At 28.5% G+C, this 17,343-nt stretch overlaps 2 protein-coding genes across 3 annotated transcripts; both read right to left on the bottom strand.

Moving 5' to 3' along the window:
• Positions 1-853: 853 nt before the first annotated feature.
• Positions 854-5,852, bottom strand: LOC111031274 (mitochondrial cardiolipin hydrolase-like). Of its 2 annotated transcripts, XM_022311152.1 has the most exons (3): positions 5,044-5,255; positions 4,860-4,972; positions 854-1,529 (listed from the first exon to the last, which is right to left on the bottom strand). In XM_022311152.1, the coding sequence occupies exons 2-3, from the start codon at positions 4,862-4,864 to the stop codon at positions 920-922; spliced, it is 615 nt and encodes a 204-aa protein (XP_022166844.1). In that variant the 5' UTR covers positions 4,865-4,972; positions 5,044-5,255; the 3' UTR covers positions 854-919. The 2 variants fall into 2 exon arrangements, with proteins under 2 accessions (XP_022166844.1, XP_022166843.1); XM_022311151.1 differs by lacking the exons at positions 4,860-4,972; positions 5,044-5,255 and adding an exon at positions 5,418-5,852.
• A 2,131-nt stretch (positions 5,853-7,983) lies between these two features.
• Positions 7,984-13,593, bottom strand: LOC111031264 (serine/threonine-protein kinase 26). The gene is made up of 10 exons (XM_022311138.1): positions 12,994-13,593; positions 10,508-10,732; positions 10,254-10,419; positions 10,030-10,187; positions 9,778-9,963; positions 9,563-9,708; positions 9,257-9,467; positions 8,900-9,100; positions 8,530-8,723; positions 7,984-8,456 (listed from the first exon to the last, which is right to left on the bottom strand). Exons 1-10 carry the CDS (start codon positions 13,018-13,020, stop codon positions 8,444-8,446), a joined length of 1,527 nt encoding a protein of 508 aa, XP_022166830.1. The 5' UTR covers positions 13,021-13,593; the 3' UTR covers positions 7,984-8,443.
• Positions 13,594-17,343: the final 3,750 nt, after the last annotated feature.

Below are 17,343 nucleotides of genomic sequence, written 5' to 3'. Positions count from 1 at the left end.
ACAATTTTCCTAATAGCTATTTTCATTTTAATGATGTACGTAAAGTTTATGATCTAATCACAGACTTATACATAAGAATTATGATGCACCTAAGTACGTTTATAAGTCTATCAATCTACAATATGCAGTATTTAGGATTTTGTTGCTCCGGGTACATGTTTTTTTAATGCCCCTTCCCTCACCATTTTTTTTTTATACAGTGGAATATATCTCAACCATAAAAAAACGTGCAAGACATACACACTATTAGTTGCCCCCAAAAATGTGCTTCCCAGGTTTATAGGTAGTCATATAATAATGTTCTGAGCATGAATTTTAAATCTTATTTAATAACCTTTTGACTTACGTAGTGGGTTTGAAAGTACAAGTTCACCATTAAATTCATCCTGCAATTGTTTTCTTCAAACCTGATCAAAAATTTGTAATTTAATCGTGTCGTATTATTGCCCATTATTCTTTTAGTTTTTGGTCAAATAATGTTGAGGCACCATTAACTTTAATATAATTTTTGTTCTAGACTTATTTCTACAATGACTTTATGTTTGACTGTAAGAACCAGCATTGGTTTCACAAAGATTTATAGTTTACATAAAAAATGTATGACCTAACAAGTATACAATATTGAATATATTATAGTGTGAATACAAATAAACAAACATAAAAATTATCAATTTCCTTAATTTTTTAAATATTATGTTTAATTACATATGGATAATATCATATGTAGAATTTAGCAAAGCAGAATTTAGTACAAAAATGTTAACCTGTCAAAACTGCCTTGTTTAAATTTAATAGTATGTATAATTTTTCAAATATGAATAGGTACAAAAAATACAAATAACTTTTCACAACATATTAAACATGAAAAATATATTTAATTTACATTAAACTTATATTGAATATTTAAAATACAGATATTTTATGAAACAAAAATTGTTTTTGCCCATGTTTTTTCAAAACCTATAGCAAATGGAACGATTAAACTTTGTAAATCTGTTATTATACAACTCTCCCAGTTGCCATAAGTAGCTTGATGTGTCCAATTCATGGAACCTTGAATCAACCATGTAGAGTCAATGATAGCAAATTTATTATGCATGTAACTAGAATTAAAGTCTTTTTGGTATTTTAGTTTGATACCAGTTTTTTTAAGGACTTTAATTTCTTTTGATTCAAATAAAATGCAATTACTAACTATAATCCTAACCAATACTCCTCGTTTATGGGCATCAATAATCTCCTTCGCAATGGGCTTATTCGATATTGCAAACATACAAATATCCATTGTTTTTCTTGCTTTTTGTAAACACAAAATAATTTCTCTGGTTTTAAAGCTTGAACAATTCGGAGATACACAATGTATATCAAACGAGTATAGACAATTGCAATTTGGTTTGGTATTAGGATTATAGAAGAGTACTTTGGTACAGTTCTTAGTTCTTTTCTTTCCATAATGTAGCCATATTAATGTTAATGCAGAACTAATACTTGATATACATAACCATTCGATCAACGTATTTGACATGTAACTAAAAAAAAATCAAATAAATGTTTATAGTAAGAATGTTCCCATCACAGATTAATGTATTAAAAACTCTATCTTATAATATAAGAGTAACCTAAGGTGGCGACTGATATTTTTATATTACAAATAGACTACACCTCAATAAATTAGTTTTTGTGAACTTTCGTCCTCACTTTTCATTTCTGAACATTGGTCATAACCATATAGTTGCTGTACCTTGTAAATCTTTGAAAAATAGTCAGCTATTGGAATATTAAAGCAAAGCTTTCCATAGCATGGCACTAGGAACTTGTAAGTCACCACCGTGCACAGAAGCTATCAGTTCGAAGTTAATCTTATGTAGTTATATAGTACAGAGTTTATAGTATATAAATTAAAAAAGTATGTACATGGTATGGCAAACTATTGATTTATAAATTACCCTAGTAATACCATAAGACATGTGGTTACTATTTTATAAAGAGGGTATTTTACTTTTGGTCATGCACCAAAGATCTTAACATACTAGAACAGAACTGCACATAACAACAGCATTACGAGCGGTGTAAAAACATCTGCGATGTGGGCGGTTTTGACAAATAAATACAGTAGTGTAACTTTTTTTGACGTCAAAACACAAAACTGTGTATACCTGTTTATCTTAATCTACTACCATACATATTGAGTAAACAAAAAGCGCCCTCTTTGTTATTAGTTGTTACTAATGTTACTCTTTCCATAAAAACTCATTGCTTGTCTAGTAGTATAAGGTTTATGTCAAAATATAATTATCAGTCTTCTCACAACCTACCTAATAAAATATAATAATATATACATCTGAATACACAATATTGGTTTTTTACAATTTTAAATGTATTACATTAATAATTAAATGTATAATGTTTATTTTCTTCCTTATTCATATTATAGTAAAATTATCTAAAAATGCAAGTTTCTAATGTCTAAAATCCATGAAAAAAATCTAGGATTATCGTTACATGCATTAGTCTTAAATACTATTTTCAAATTTAACAAATAATTAATTATTTATTTTATCTAAATTTAGTTTTCCTAAAAATCCTGACATACATCAAGAATACCTGAACAATGTTGTGTCCAATAAAAAAATATGACCCTACATTTCAGCCTACATGTTATTGTTGCTGATGGATCAAACAGGAATTAGTGATTCTATAGAATTACCATGTCTATCAGTTATATCTGTCACAATTAAAATGGAAACACAGTTACCAAAATCAAGTAGAGCAAACTTTTTTATTAGTGAAATCATAGTCAGTCTATGAAGTATTAACATATTTTAATTTTTAAAAGGTATTAAATAAAAATTGTGATAAATAGTTTGTAAATGAGCTACTTATGTGGTAAAAGTAAATTTATTTTTAATTTGAAAACTGTGTTTATAATACAGGGTGCAGCATAAGTCGGTTCCCGCTGTTTTGTTATCGCAAAACTGCTTATTATTGTTATTAATTTATAATTAATTAATTTTTTTATAAATCTATATAAAATATACATATTTAATTTGCTGTGTTAATTGGGGAACCGACTTATGCCGCACCCTGTATAATAGTTATGTTTTTGCTATTTTCGTTACACCAATGAATAGTTATTAATTTTATAAAGAGTACACATTACATTGTGGATATGTCATCCCTCAATTTCAGCATATCTAAAAAGGTCAAAATTCATTTTTGTAAGGCAAAACTAAAAATAAATCATAATTTTAATTGTCCAACTTAAACTGTTTTGTTTCAATCATATATAACTATGAATTTTATTGATGTTTTAGATTCTATAAGCTCATGATTATATTTTGGTACTTTATACTTATATTAGATAATGTTTTAAAGTTGTTGGAACATACATTTAACATTAATTGTATTGATCAATAATTGTTTATTACCTAACCTATTTATTAATACTTTTAGAACAATACTTCTGAATATGAATAGACTCTTAATCATAGTTTGAAATCAAAACAATTTAAATACACACCAACAATTTGATTGTTTGGCATTGACTCAGCAATTTTATTCACCGAAGGCCTACAATTTTGTGACAAAATAATATTCAAAATATTGCACCATAATTGCACCCAGTCACACTTAGAAAATGGTTTTCAGTGGTTGATGGTGAATCTGGGTTTATATTTAAAGCTTTTGAAGCTATTAGAAGGAAAGTTAACGAAATACAAAAACCAATAATTTGTAATATTACTATTGATGAAATGACTATAAGAAACTAAAGCAAACAATTTTCTTCAATGGCAAATTCTATGGAGGTGTAGATTTGGGCACAAGTCAGAATCAAAATGATTCAAACAATGTACAACAAGCAATCAATGTATTTCTTGAGGTTTTTATGAATATTCACTGGAAAGTTTCTTTGGATTATTTTGTAGTAGTGGAATAGTATAGTTTAACTTGAAATGATAAAGCAAATTTACTCATTTAATGTTTTGAATTAATTGCTGATACAGGAGCCAAATTTTTTTTCAATAACATTTCATGGGACATGTAAAATCCCTGGAGTTAATTTTGATTATTTTTTCGAAAATGTTAAGCCTTGATTTTACAACTTAGCTTATACAGAAGTCAAAAAAGAAAAAATTTTTATGGGATGCATGTCACATGTTAAAATGACTAGAAAGTATAATAAAAAAATCTAAATGGAATTATTTAGTATGTATACAAAACATTCAAGGATTGCATATAGCTAATACATTTAGAAAACCATAATTATTATTATAAAAATTCAATGAATGTTAGACTACACAAACTAAGTCAGCGGTTCCCAACCTCAGGTAACAGAGGTTTTTAAGGTAAGTTGCAAAAGCATTACTTACATATAATTATATTACATTAATTTAATTTTCAAGAAAAAAATTCCCAAAATACTCTGATAACAAAATGTTTGAGAAAGAAAATAATTTTAAATAGGTTATATAAACGCCACGGGCTTTGAAGCATACTTATCATAGTTTTGATATAGTTACGTATATAAGTAAAAATGTAATTATTTAGGTATATGAGGACAACTAAATATGTATACATTTAAAAATTGTTGTTAATAAATGGAAGTTTTGTTTAAAATCATGTTTTTTTTCAGTTTAAATCCACAAATAATTGTTTTTCTACTGGTAAGTACAACTCAAAAAAGTAAGAAACCAAATATCCGTGGATTTAAAACCATTTTAATACAAATAATATATAATAAACAAAGAAATTAAAAATGAGTAAAAATGTTTTAGTTATATCTTTTAAAAATAAATTGGTTTGATGTTAAATAAAATTAATTGTAATATTTGTTATTATCATAATTCAATTGTACCTACCCCATTTTGTGGAACAAATCTAGAGATATGTAGAGCTGTCAGACATAGTTTAGAACATGCTCTCCGAAGACTGTAGCTTACGATATCAAAAAGAAAATCATGAAAGAAAAATCCTGAAGAAAAAAATGTTAATTACTCAGTTTATTTTATAAGATTTAAAATAAAGTAATAACAATGTAAGTACTGGTAATGCCTGTGAGGATTTAAAGCAGCATTTTCAGTAAACAGTAAACCATGAATCAGGAATTCGACATCTTAGACATATACTATTTTAAATTAAAGAACACTGTTGTAACCCAAGTAATATTATTCAAAATTAAATGTCACAGACGACCGGGCACGGTAAAAAACGGTTGATATCACAAAAACCGTGGCTTAGATATCGGTTTTTATCACAGATATAACAATATCTTTTATTTTATTATCTACAATAAATGTATTTATGTATTTATAAATGTAGTTCATGACAAAAACAGATAAACGAAAGAAAAGACACAGACAGTATGACAGTAGTGTATACGTTCGATTACGATATATTATGTCTATGGATATACGTACACGATGTTCATGAAGAAAAATTCGATACGTACCTTCTCGTATCAAAATCTGAGTCTGATATGGGTCGGTACGTATCGCCTGTAATGTCTTGAACGCTCCAAATTGTCCTGTCTATATACTCTAATTTCTTCCTTGAAAATTTTGAATCCATCAATACATCATCACTGGCCGCTACATTTCGATTTATTTGAATAACAACACTTTTGTTTTGTATAGCAATTTATATTATGATATATAATGTACAGTGTTGAATAATATTTCTATTTCAGGCTTATTTATCCTATTATTCTGTTCTATCTAAGCATTTGCCTAACTGTCTTCCTATATATTATATATATACATAAATATAGCCGTTGGTAGGTTACTCGAGGTTGTAGGTAAATGGCTTATCCATATCCAATATATTATTCTGAATACCCGAATAAATTTTTTTAACATAGGTTGGTTTAGTTGGTTTTTAACACTATGGTTCAGTTGTCATTGTAAATTGTAATATACCTTTATACCTTATTCCACTTTGTTACATTCATATCAGGTACTTATCTCAGATAAAGTATCTGACTAATGAAGCCTAGTGTCAAATATTAAATTAATACATTGCATAAACAATATGCAGGAGCGCAGACACACAGTATGTAACGGGAATAGCTGATAAATTAAAAAACTTGTTCTAATCAATATTTTTATTTATTTTATTGATTTATTGACTCTTGCTCTACAACAACCTACACATATATATATATTTCATAGTCTAATAAAAACAAGCCATGCAATATAACATTTTTTATTTTTATTTTTTAATAATGAAAAAACTTATAAATTTGATTTAATTAGCAAATTCAGTAAATTTGTAAATCTGGTTTTAAGAAAAATGTAAATTGCAGGAACATTTATTCAGTATGTCTGTGAATGGATTTATTTTTTATGACTTTGGATATTTAGGTACACTTAAAATAACCTAAATAACGATATTTCTCTTTAAATTTCATATAACTAAATAACTTTTAGTTAAAAATCATTTAATTTTTTTTAAACAAAGGTTTGAAATTTGAATACAGGTTTCCTCACAGATCATAAAATGTTCACTAGTTCATATGCAAAATATAAAACTTTGAAAAAACAGTCATAATATTTTTATAATATAGGTACCAGTTTGAAGTTAAAATTCATAATACATATTTTGAATATTTAACTATACCTACAATTTGAAAATTTAATTCAAGGTTCCCCCAATAAGTTGTCATTATTGAAATTAAAAATGAAGTTGAGTGTAATTTCACAAATATTATATTTTATTAGCTCCAGCTTCTGAATTTTAAAATTTAATCAAATTGGCTAATTACTTGTAAAATAACAATCTTTAAAAAAAAAACTTTAACCAACAGTTGTGGAGGATCGTGCGTACATTACTATTACACTATTCTATTGTTGATAGAAAATATTACAAATATTGATAAACATATAAATTTAAATTATTGATAATGTTAACAAACACAAGTAATAATAGGTATTTCATCAAACTTTCTTCTTATTTTGTTGTAATTCAAAAGCTATGTAACAGTATAGATACTTGCAAATGAACGTATGGTATACATTTCAAATTATTTTGACTCTGATTTATTTTTTAGACATTTAGCTTTTATTTTTTCTATAAATAAAATTAAAAAACATTTACCCTCAATTCAAAATCTTGAAAATATAAATCCAGGCTGGCAAGTTTCTCATAAGTTCTTATTATAGCCATTTAAAAGTAATAAAATTAAATAGGAACTATAAGCATTTGAAGTTTAAATGTTGACAAAATTCATTACAATTACAAAAATATTAAAATTGTTTTGAAGTTAAAAATGTATTGTGTTTTTCTTTTGATTCCAACTGTTAAAATTGTTGTTAAGGAAGTGGAGATGTATAAGTTTGAACATTATTTTTTCTCAAACTTTGAACAATTTGATTTCTATAAGTTAATATATCCTTAATTGTAAAAATAAAAACACAATTACAATGGTAAAATTAACTATGAAGATTAAAATTTAAAGAGTCATTGTTATTAATCATCAGTGTATCGGGTTCATTTCAATAGGGCTAGTTCAATTTTGTGGTCATTAGTTATTCATTATGACTTGTAGGGTTGGAGTAAAATTGTATAAATATATATGTATCTATAAATTCAATACTGGTAATTGACAATTGTATTGGATTTCCCCTCCTAGGTTACACAAAGTAATTTTTTTTAACAAGTTATATTTTGCACAGAACCAAACATAATAATAGTAATTGCTTGTTTTTCATTGCAGTATTATATAAATAACATGACACACAATAAACAAAAATGTGATAATCCAATTTTAATAAATTAAATACTGTGTTAAACATTTATATATGGTTTGCTTAAAATTTTAAATTTAATGAAGATATAATTAACAACAATATAGAATTGGTTGAGGGTAGTAAAGAAAATATCTATTGATTTGGTTTTGTAAAAATAAATATACAAGCACTTTTTCTTTCATTTACTCTCGATATTATAAAAATAATTTCAATTAATATTCTAAATTTTCAACAAATTTTTTTTTATAGAATATATTTACTTAACATAGTAAAAAAAAATATATATATAATATTAATAATAATAATAATAATGATAATGTGTTAAACGCGTATTCCTGAGGGTCCATAATTAATACTATTCATTCGAGTTGCCCTCACAAAATTTAACACTAATACCCTACAAAACATTTTAGGATCTGAATTAAACAAATTTATGACACATCAATCATACAACAGTTCAAATAATAAACAAAAAAAAAATAATAATAATAATAATAATAATAACTAGTATTTAAAAACTCACGGTATAACACATAAATGAAAAAAGAAAATTAAACAAAATTGATAATAATAATCATAAAAAAAACTAATTAGAAAGATGAACTTTTGTTTATTGTCTGATCAAACTGATTGGCTAGGACGTTTATGAGAATACTATAACGAAATAATAACGTGAAAAAAAATATGTTCAGCCGTAATCAATGTTTGTCCCTGTAAAATATATAAACATTTTCAAAAGTATTTACAAAATAAATAAATAGTTGAATTTATAATGAAACACTACCTAATCATATGATCTAGCATGTTGGATATCCTCTGTTCTGATAGTGATGGTAATAGTTTATGTATCATTTCCCGGAGAAACTGATCACTTATGCCCGGGCTTGCGCGTTCAGCCAACTCGAAAGAGTTTTTCAACTCTTCAATAGCATCAATCTTATAGGACACATCATTTTTATACCGATATCTCTTTTGTAACTGTAAGTCAAATGAAATAAAATTATGAACACACAAAAGACAAAACTAAAGTAAGAAATATGAAAAATTGTTAGGTTTGGTAAAGAAAATGTTTTTTAAGCATATTTTATGCAACGTCAGTACGTCACTTTAAATGTTAATCCGTATAATGCAATTTACATACACTTGTAACTTACCTCAGATATTAAAGGGAATATTAAAAGGGAAAGACACGGTGACCAGCATGAGTTGTTATGGTTTTGGCTTGTTTTTGGATGGACAGGTTGTTTCTTATTATCTGTATGTTCCGACATGCGAGTAACACTGCGTTTTGTTTCGATTTCTTTGGAACTACGTTTGTCTGAATTTTTGGATCCATGAATATGAGTGACAATCAACTATTTTCACAAACAATCCAGAATTACATGTCCAATTAATCATTTTTGTAAAAAGAGTAACCAAAAATGCTTAAATTGTGAAATAATAAATTTGAAAGGCATTTGAAACAGTTGAGTAAATGAAAAAGTTAACGGTGTAAAACAATTATTAATTACATTTGATTCAACAACATTAGATTTGTTATTGGATGATTTTTTAGATGGTTGTAATGATCCATTCTGTTGGGTTTTCTTGGACAGCAATTGAGATGGCAAAGAAGAACTTGATTCAGGAGTGGAGTTTAGTAAAGGCTTTAAAGAATTGGGTCCTCTAACAGTCATAATCCATGGTTCATCTAAATCACTGTCATTTTTACCAGAATCTTCCCTAAAATCAAAAGAAGGAAAATGTATTAATATTTTATTATTTATATAGCTGTAAATTAATCCATTAGCAATATTAAAAATATTTTTTATAATTACACATCTGAACTTTCTGATTCTGTCTCGCTCTCTTCATTACGCTGAGATTTCCATTTTTTGTAACGATCAATGAGATCCACCAAGTATGAACTTTTTTTAGCTTTTCTGATGAATGGAAATTTCAAAAGTTCTTTAGCAGTTGGTCTCTAAAATACATACAATCATTTTGTATAAAAAATACTAAAGTAAATCATAGCAGTGATAAAAGTACTTACGTTTTCGGGATCTTTATTTAAACATGCCTCCACAAATTCTTTAAACTGTTTAGTATAGTTTCCTGTCAATTGAGGAGGATTATTTTTTGGAATCAAAAATAATACCCTCATCGGATGTAGTTCAGAATTGGGTGGTTCACCTTTGGCCAACTCTATAGCTGTTATTCCTAATGACCAAATGTCTGCCTATAAAATCAATATCATATTTAGTCTTTTGTCTCGAAATGTAACACTTTAAAAAAACTAATAAACCTTAGAATCATAAGCAGATTGTTTAATAACTTCAGGAGCCATCCAAAATGGTGTACCAACAAATGTATTCCGTTTACTAGTTGTATTTGTCAATTGACCGGCAACCCCAAAATCAGCTAATTTTACATCACCAATTTCACTTAACAGAACATTTGCCGCTGTACAACAGAATAATAAATAGTAAAAAAATAATTTTTTTTCTGATGTTAATAAATTATAGTTACCTTTAATATCTCTGTGTAATTTCCGTTCACAATGTAAATAATCAAGTCCTTTCAAAACTTCTCTAAGTATAATGGCAATATGCATTTCTTCAAAATTACCAGCTTTCATTAAATCAAGAGCTGACCCACCACCAAGATATTCCATAATAATCCATAGCTTAGTGCCCTAAAGTATTGTAACAAAATTTTTTTAGTTTTTACTACTTTTTTTTTACTATTTTTACTTTTTACTATTTAAAGGTGTTCAAAATTACTTTTAAATAGGAACCAAAATATTTGGTGACAAATGGACTGTCACACTGTGATAAAACCATAATTTCTTGTTGGATGTCTTCAATTTCATCTTCAGCCTCTTCCAGATCAATTATTTTAATGGCCACAATTTGTTGTGTTCGGTTGTCTATCCCTTTGAAAACTTCACCAAATGAGCCTTTACCAATACGTTCTTGCTTGGTAAATATGAGCTCTGGATCGACTTTCTGTAAGTAGAACATTAAATAACATTAAAAATACAATTATTAAAATATTATGAATTCATAAGGTCAAATAATGTCTACAGTCATACAACTGATGATTTTTATTTTTGATAACACTCAAATAGTATTAGGTAGTAACAAAGCTGAGTTAAATTCAAAGATCAGCCTTGGAAATTGACGTTACATTTTAATGTTTTTAAACCTTACATTTCCTTTCTCTACCAATATTTTTTTTAGTTTATCTTAAAAATTGTATTCTGCTTACTAATGCATAAAAAACTTTATATAATAAAGTTATATAATAACTTTACTGATAAAAAAAAATATTAATAATAACAGATGAGAAATTAATTAAATTTAATAGACCTAAAAAAATATGAATATTTTGAAAAATAAAGAATGAATCAGAAATAATCAGTACTTAATCATGAAAAACTAAATACTACAACTGAAAGTCATAATGATGTGTACTGTTATTACATTGTGTACCTTACTAAACATAGGTAAATATACATTTGTACTTATCATTATATTTTAACAAGGTTAATTTAGTTTTTAATGCTTAGCTAATAATAACTGGGTCAGTTTGATTTTAAAGGATAAAAAATAAATAGATAAACTTTTATAGAATTTTTAATTCCAAATTTTAAACCCATATAAATATGCTTTTTTAGAATCTATAAATAAACAATACCAACAGACATAACTTCAAAACATATCATAAAATACATTAGTTGGAAATGTTGAAACTTAATTTTTATAAGTATTTTTAAATACTTAATTTAAGTCATCTTAATTATAAGAAACCAAGTTGCAATTTTTTACTATTTTTTACTAATTTAGGTAATATATGTGTAAGAGATACACTAGATACTAACACTATTTTTTAAGAATAGGTAGCTAAGTAAACAAAATGGTTGATCAATTATTATGTAAAAACTATTTTTTTTCCCATAAATTATTGAAAATTTGATTGAATTGTTTTTTATATCGTCAGTTATAACTTGTTTGACCTTTTAAGGACAAGGATAAAAATACGTAAGCAAAAGAACCTATACAAAAGGAAAATCAATGAGTTTTATTAATATTGTATCAATAAGAAAAAACTAAAATAAACCTATAAATAACCTTGGAAGTTACCCTCCCATTACCCTTATGGCCTTACCAATCATTCAATGTGTTGATATTTCATTACCAGCTAAAAAATCAATAAAAAATACCTACAAATTTATGTAACATAGATATAAACATCTACTCTTTTTAGAAATAAAATATACCTATACTGACAAAACAAATAAAACTGCAATTGATACTATACCTATTAGAAAAATTGTAAAATGATCTTAATTAGAGTTTAATACGTTTCAAATATTTGTCATTTATTTTCATGAATAGCATAATTAAATAATTAGATTTGATTCATTTGAATGAGATCTATAAATTGTATAACTCAACTTCAAGGCAGATTTTTGATTAGATAATGTTAAAGTAATGTTATGTAATGTATGTACGATACACTACAAAAAACGGATGTTGATTTAAGCATAATAGAAGATAAAAATATCTATAAAATACCTATGTATATCAAATTTTTTGTAGATAAAACAGAATTATTTAAGTACTAAATTAACCTATCATTTACTTTTTTGTTAATTGTTTTATAATTATGGAAGTACTTATCAAAATTAAATGTATTATCCATCCAAATAAAATATGCAAAATAAGATAACATTTTCAATTCTTGATTACTTTAATTCTTGAGGTACTGACAAAAAATTATAATAAAAGGTTAAGTAGGCGCCTTAGGAATGTACTCAATATTTTAAACTTTTATATTTGATGTAAAACAATAAATTGATAGTAAGAGCTTAACATTATAGTGATAGTATTTTGTAATAGATACAATTTTTAACGCTCAAATGTTAAAGTTGTTATTAGGTACCTACCTATTTATTAGTTCAAAGCTATACAACTATCCAATAAATAAGTTGATAGTATAAAATCAAATAACTATGCATAGTCTTGGACAACCTTAAAAAGGCATTATCGTAACTTGATAAAAAAGTAACTATCTAGGTACCTACTAAGGTACGATTTAAAGGTGAAATAACCTAAGTATAATATCCAAACCTAATGATTGAGTATTGTTTGAACAGGGTTGTGTGAGAGTACCACCAGACTGTGGCAGATGAGAACGCGTCAAGTAGGGTAAAGCAGACAAATAATATAGATACAGATTAGTAGACATAGTACGGAACACTCACTTCGTTGAAAGCCATATCGTTGGTCATTTATGCAGGTCTTGTGCGTATATCAGCAACCAGACGATTATTGTGGTGCACACCGACGGTGGCTAGCGTACCGCGATGATGGTCTGGTAGTGGACACCGTGGTCGTCGTTGTTTGGTAGTCCAATTGCCACCTTCGACTCGACCACATTATTCTAGGCAAAACGGACCCGCGGCGGTGGCGGCGTCTGCTCTCGGCTGTCCGCTGTCTCGGGGACGAGCGCGTCGCATTTGTCGCGCTTGGGGCGCCGTCTCACCGCGGCGGCGTATTTCGCCCGCGACGCGACCGCTCTCCACCGAAACTCACGTATTTCGCGCACGGAAAATATCGAGCGACAATTATAATAATAACGATCGGAATTTTCCGATATCGCGATTTCGTTAGTCGTACGCACGTAAGACACGACGACGATAAATCGATGACGAATAGGACGCGTGTACAATAACTACTATAATGGGTATTGTAATCGTCATGTACTGTGCAATAATAATTAATACCACGACCGGGTGGTACGGGTTTTATTGAATATGATTTTTTTAATTTTTTCACCTCACTTTTGATAGTGACGATTATAATAATAATAATAATAATAATAATTTGTTACCGTACGTACACAGTCTGTTGTTGTGTACATGACAGTGGCGGCGGCGACGGCAATTATTACCTACATTCCAAACCTCACCGGAATGCAAAGAGGTTGTATGCTACGGCGGCGGCGGCGGCGAGGGGAGAGCGCGTCGACTGTCGCGTTCGGCGTTAACCGGCCTACGACGATATTACACCTGTCGCCGTAGTGCCGTACACCGTCACTGGCCACACGGCACACACGGCACACACGGCACACACGCACACACGGCAGGAGGCGCGAACGCGCTCACACACACCGTGACACACAGTGCACACGCACACACGCGCGATCATATTATTATTATTATAATATTATTAATTATTATATGACAGTAGAACCTCAATAATTATTTATTGTCCGGTGAACGCGGTAGACTGGAACTGCACCCATTTATTAATCCATTATTAATTCGGACAAAGTCCCGGAACTTATGAAGTTATCAGAAATATGCAACAAAATAATAATGTACAATATCGTATACTATAATGCAAATTCGTTATTTGGGAATGGGGATCTTTTTACCGAGAATAATATTAAATCTTTTTTTCAAACAGTTTTTACAATTATTGATGATGGTGCCTGCTACTCGAAAAATTAATTTCTGATTTTATCACTAATAGGCAATAGCTAATCAAATTAAATCATTTTAACTTGACCTTTTTTGAGCACATCATTCTATAGGTACCCCTAATAAATTAATTTTTTTTTAAATTTATTATCAGAAATAATTCAGTACTAATAAATGATAAAATATAAAATCGATGGAACAACATTTCTTGGTCATCACTCATCATATTCACTCACCGAGTACCAGTGACGGATTCAAGTTTTATAGTATTGTACTATTGTGGGTCTCTAGGTAAAATTATTTTTTCAAGGCTGGGTTGATAGAATTCTAGATAGTTCCTAATGTAGACTTTCTAAAGTCTAGACAATTTTTAAACATTAAAAAAAAGATCCCACTCATTCCCCCGTTTGACCGACATTGGCCTCTGAGCAGTTAGAATTTCTGCCCCCTAGAAAATTATTACTTAATATTGCTAAATGATTAAAAATAGCAATTTTAATAATAACCAACTAATTGTAATATATAAAACTATATTTATTCCATGAATGGATCATATAATTAAATCCATGATTAATTTCTAATTACAGAAAAAATGAATTCATATTCTTATTTTTTATTTTAATAAAAAAAAAATGATTTTTAACAACCATAAATAAGAAATAAACTTATAGTAAAATGTAATGTTTAGTTTAAAAAATTTGAACTTTAAATATTTACTGCGGTCGATGAAAGCTGTCAACTTACGACGATAATGTTCGTCACCGCCTGATAAATGATAATGTACAATAAATAGTATGTTAATGTACATATAAAGTAATTTGTCTATGGTATTACCAAGTACTTATAATTCGACAAAATCCAAAACATCTTTACTGCATATAGTATACAATATGTCAGTATGATTTTCGTATTGATTTTTGTTCCATTATATCGTAAATGAAATGGATAATTTAAAAAAATATGGTTTTCCGTTTAATGGGGCCCTTATTACTTTGCCCAATGGATAATCCTGCATCAGAGGAATGTTCACGGAAGGGGGATTAGGGTGTCATATCCCCCTCCCCTTTGACATGTTTTTGTCCCCTAATATTAAGGTATGATAAAACAATGAATGTATACTACGAGTATATAACGTGGTCAACAATGCATATCGCCTCTTTTAAAAAACCCGAGCATGCCACTGTTCGGCACAATCGAGAAAACATTATACACTCAAAAAAGCTCCAATAATCCGGACGACACCAACTCGATCTGAATTCGTTCGTAATATTGAGGTTCTAAACTGCATTTCCGTCAACAAAAATTATATTGCTATACAAATAATCGTTGATCGAACTCGGTCTTCATCATTTCGTGTCGGAATTCCGCCCAAAGCCATTAATAATCCGTTTGTGTTTGGGCACGGGTTTATGGGGTCAAGTTTTTCCGTAACGAAACATTCGGCCGCCGCACGGGCACGGCTCGGCAATAACGGTCAGTAATAAATAATGACAATAATAGGTTTATAAAACTCGCGTTTTTATCCGCCGACATCAAATCATATTACGTACTCGAAAAGTCGTATAAATTATTATTGTCTGTTAATTGACGGTTATTTTTTCGTCGCCGCAATAATGGCTCTTACGACCGTATATTTTATACGTTGGCGTAGATTTTAATTAATGGTTGCGCAATCGAAAAGCGTAATAAATAATTGTATGCATTACAATATTAAATACCTATCTATTTGTATATATGACGGGTACAGCTTCAATATCGATACCCAATAATGTTTAGAAATGTATTTTATTATTTTTCAATGCACTGAGTTCGTTATGTCACTTATGTTACGATTAAATCGTGCCTCGTGACATAATAATATATTATATGATCTCATGTGACACCAAAATATATAGTATATGGTTTGGGTAGGTATTTGACATTATGACGTTATATTAAAATAGCCAATAGGCATATACCACTCTGGCTAAGGTCAATGCATGAACACCAACGAAACAAATACAGTTTTGTATTATATATTTTTAGAAATGAAATATTTTTATAGCTTAAGAGGACGTTACATCCGCATGGTTGTTTCCGTCTTACAAGAGTGTAACATATCAAATTTTACGTTCAGCAGATCTGTTAGCTTAAAAGTTAGAGTGAATTGACCTCGTATTAAAATTAAAGGTAAGATTATTACGGAGGGCTTCTCGTGGGCTTTTTATTATATTTTAATTTTAAAGAGAGTTATGAGTATTTTAAAACTGTAAATTGTTTGTACAACTTAAAATACTTATAACTCTCGGACCATATTCATAAAAAAAAAAACATTTTATACACATTTTTAATTATATTTATTATACTTACAATACTTGTTCAATTACAGTTTATCAGAAGATAAGACAGAAAAGTAACATAATGTACACCTCTCACTAACATAGTTGTGACACGAAAGGAAAATCGTATAGTTTGTTTTTTCAATTAATTGTTCATAATAGTTGCTTTCCATTGGCATTAAAAAAATGAGCCGGAGGCCGCTTGTTTGACATGCCTGTCCTAAAAGTAGTACATTTTTTGATTTCAACTAATTTAATATTTATTTATATAAATTACCAATGTTGTTAAAAATACTTTTCAAAAGTATTTCAAATAGGCATTTAAATACTTCAATTAAAAAGTATTAAACTATTTATTAAAATATCTTTGCTAATAAATATTAAAATGCAAATACATATGAGCTAGTATGTTGCCAATGAGCCTAGGTATTTCTGAGTAATAACTAATATAGTAATGAATCCCAGAAATGTCTAATATTTCCGTTTATTAGCTTTAGGTACCTAATATAATGCACAAAGTCACGAAAGGACAACTAAAGAACTGCTCAGTTTAGCTACAGCTGCAGGGAGTATATAATAGCAAGTAGTTGATAGAAAACCAATTGGTGGATATTATATCAAAAGATTTAATTAAACTTTGTAAGGTTTCCATTTCACGTGTATTCTGTACTTCTGCTTGCAATGATGTTTATTATTCAGCTAATCATTGATCTAAATTTAAAGACACCCACTTCATCAGCTCGTGTACCAGAATTGTTTGTTCACATTCGCGGTGTAGGTGGCCGGGAATTGGTGTTTTTTTTCGGGGGGG

The sequence above is a fragment of the Myzus persicae genome, unplaced genomic scaffold (genome assembly GCF_001856785.1).
Source record: "Myzus persicae strain clone G006 unplaced genomic scaffold, MPER_G0061.0, whole genome shotgun sequence".
Taxonomy (NCBI): Eukaryota; Metazoa; Arthropoda; class Insecta; order Hemiptera; family Aphididae; genus Myzus; species Myzus persicae.
Note: the sequence above shows the minus strand (reverse complement) of the source record. Positions and strands in the feature narration are given on the sequence as shown.

What these genes read in the sequence shown, in the direction of transcription:
- LOC111031264 (XM_022311138.1), bottom strand. Translation starts at nt 13,020, where the DNA reads ATGACCAACGATATGGCTTTCAACGAA. An exon ending in ATTTTGGTTCCTATTTAAAA is followed by an intron (nt 10,420 to 10,507) that starts GTAATTTTGAAC and finishes ACAATACTTTAG; the next exon opens with GGCACTAAGCTATGGATTAT. An exon ending in AATCTGCTTATGATTCTAAG is followed by an intron (nt 9,964 to 10,029) that starts GTTTATTAGTTT and finishes TTGATTTTATAG; the next exon opens with GCAGACATTTGGTCATTAGG.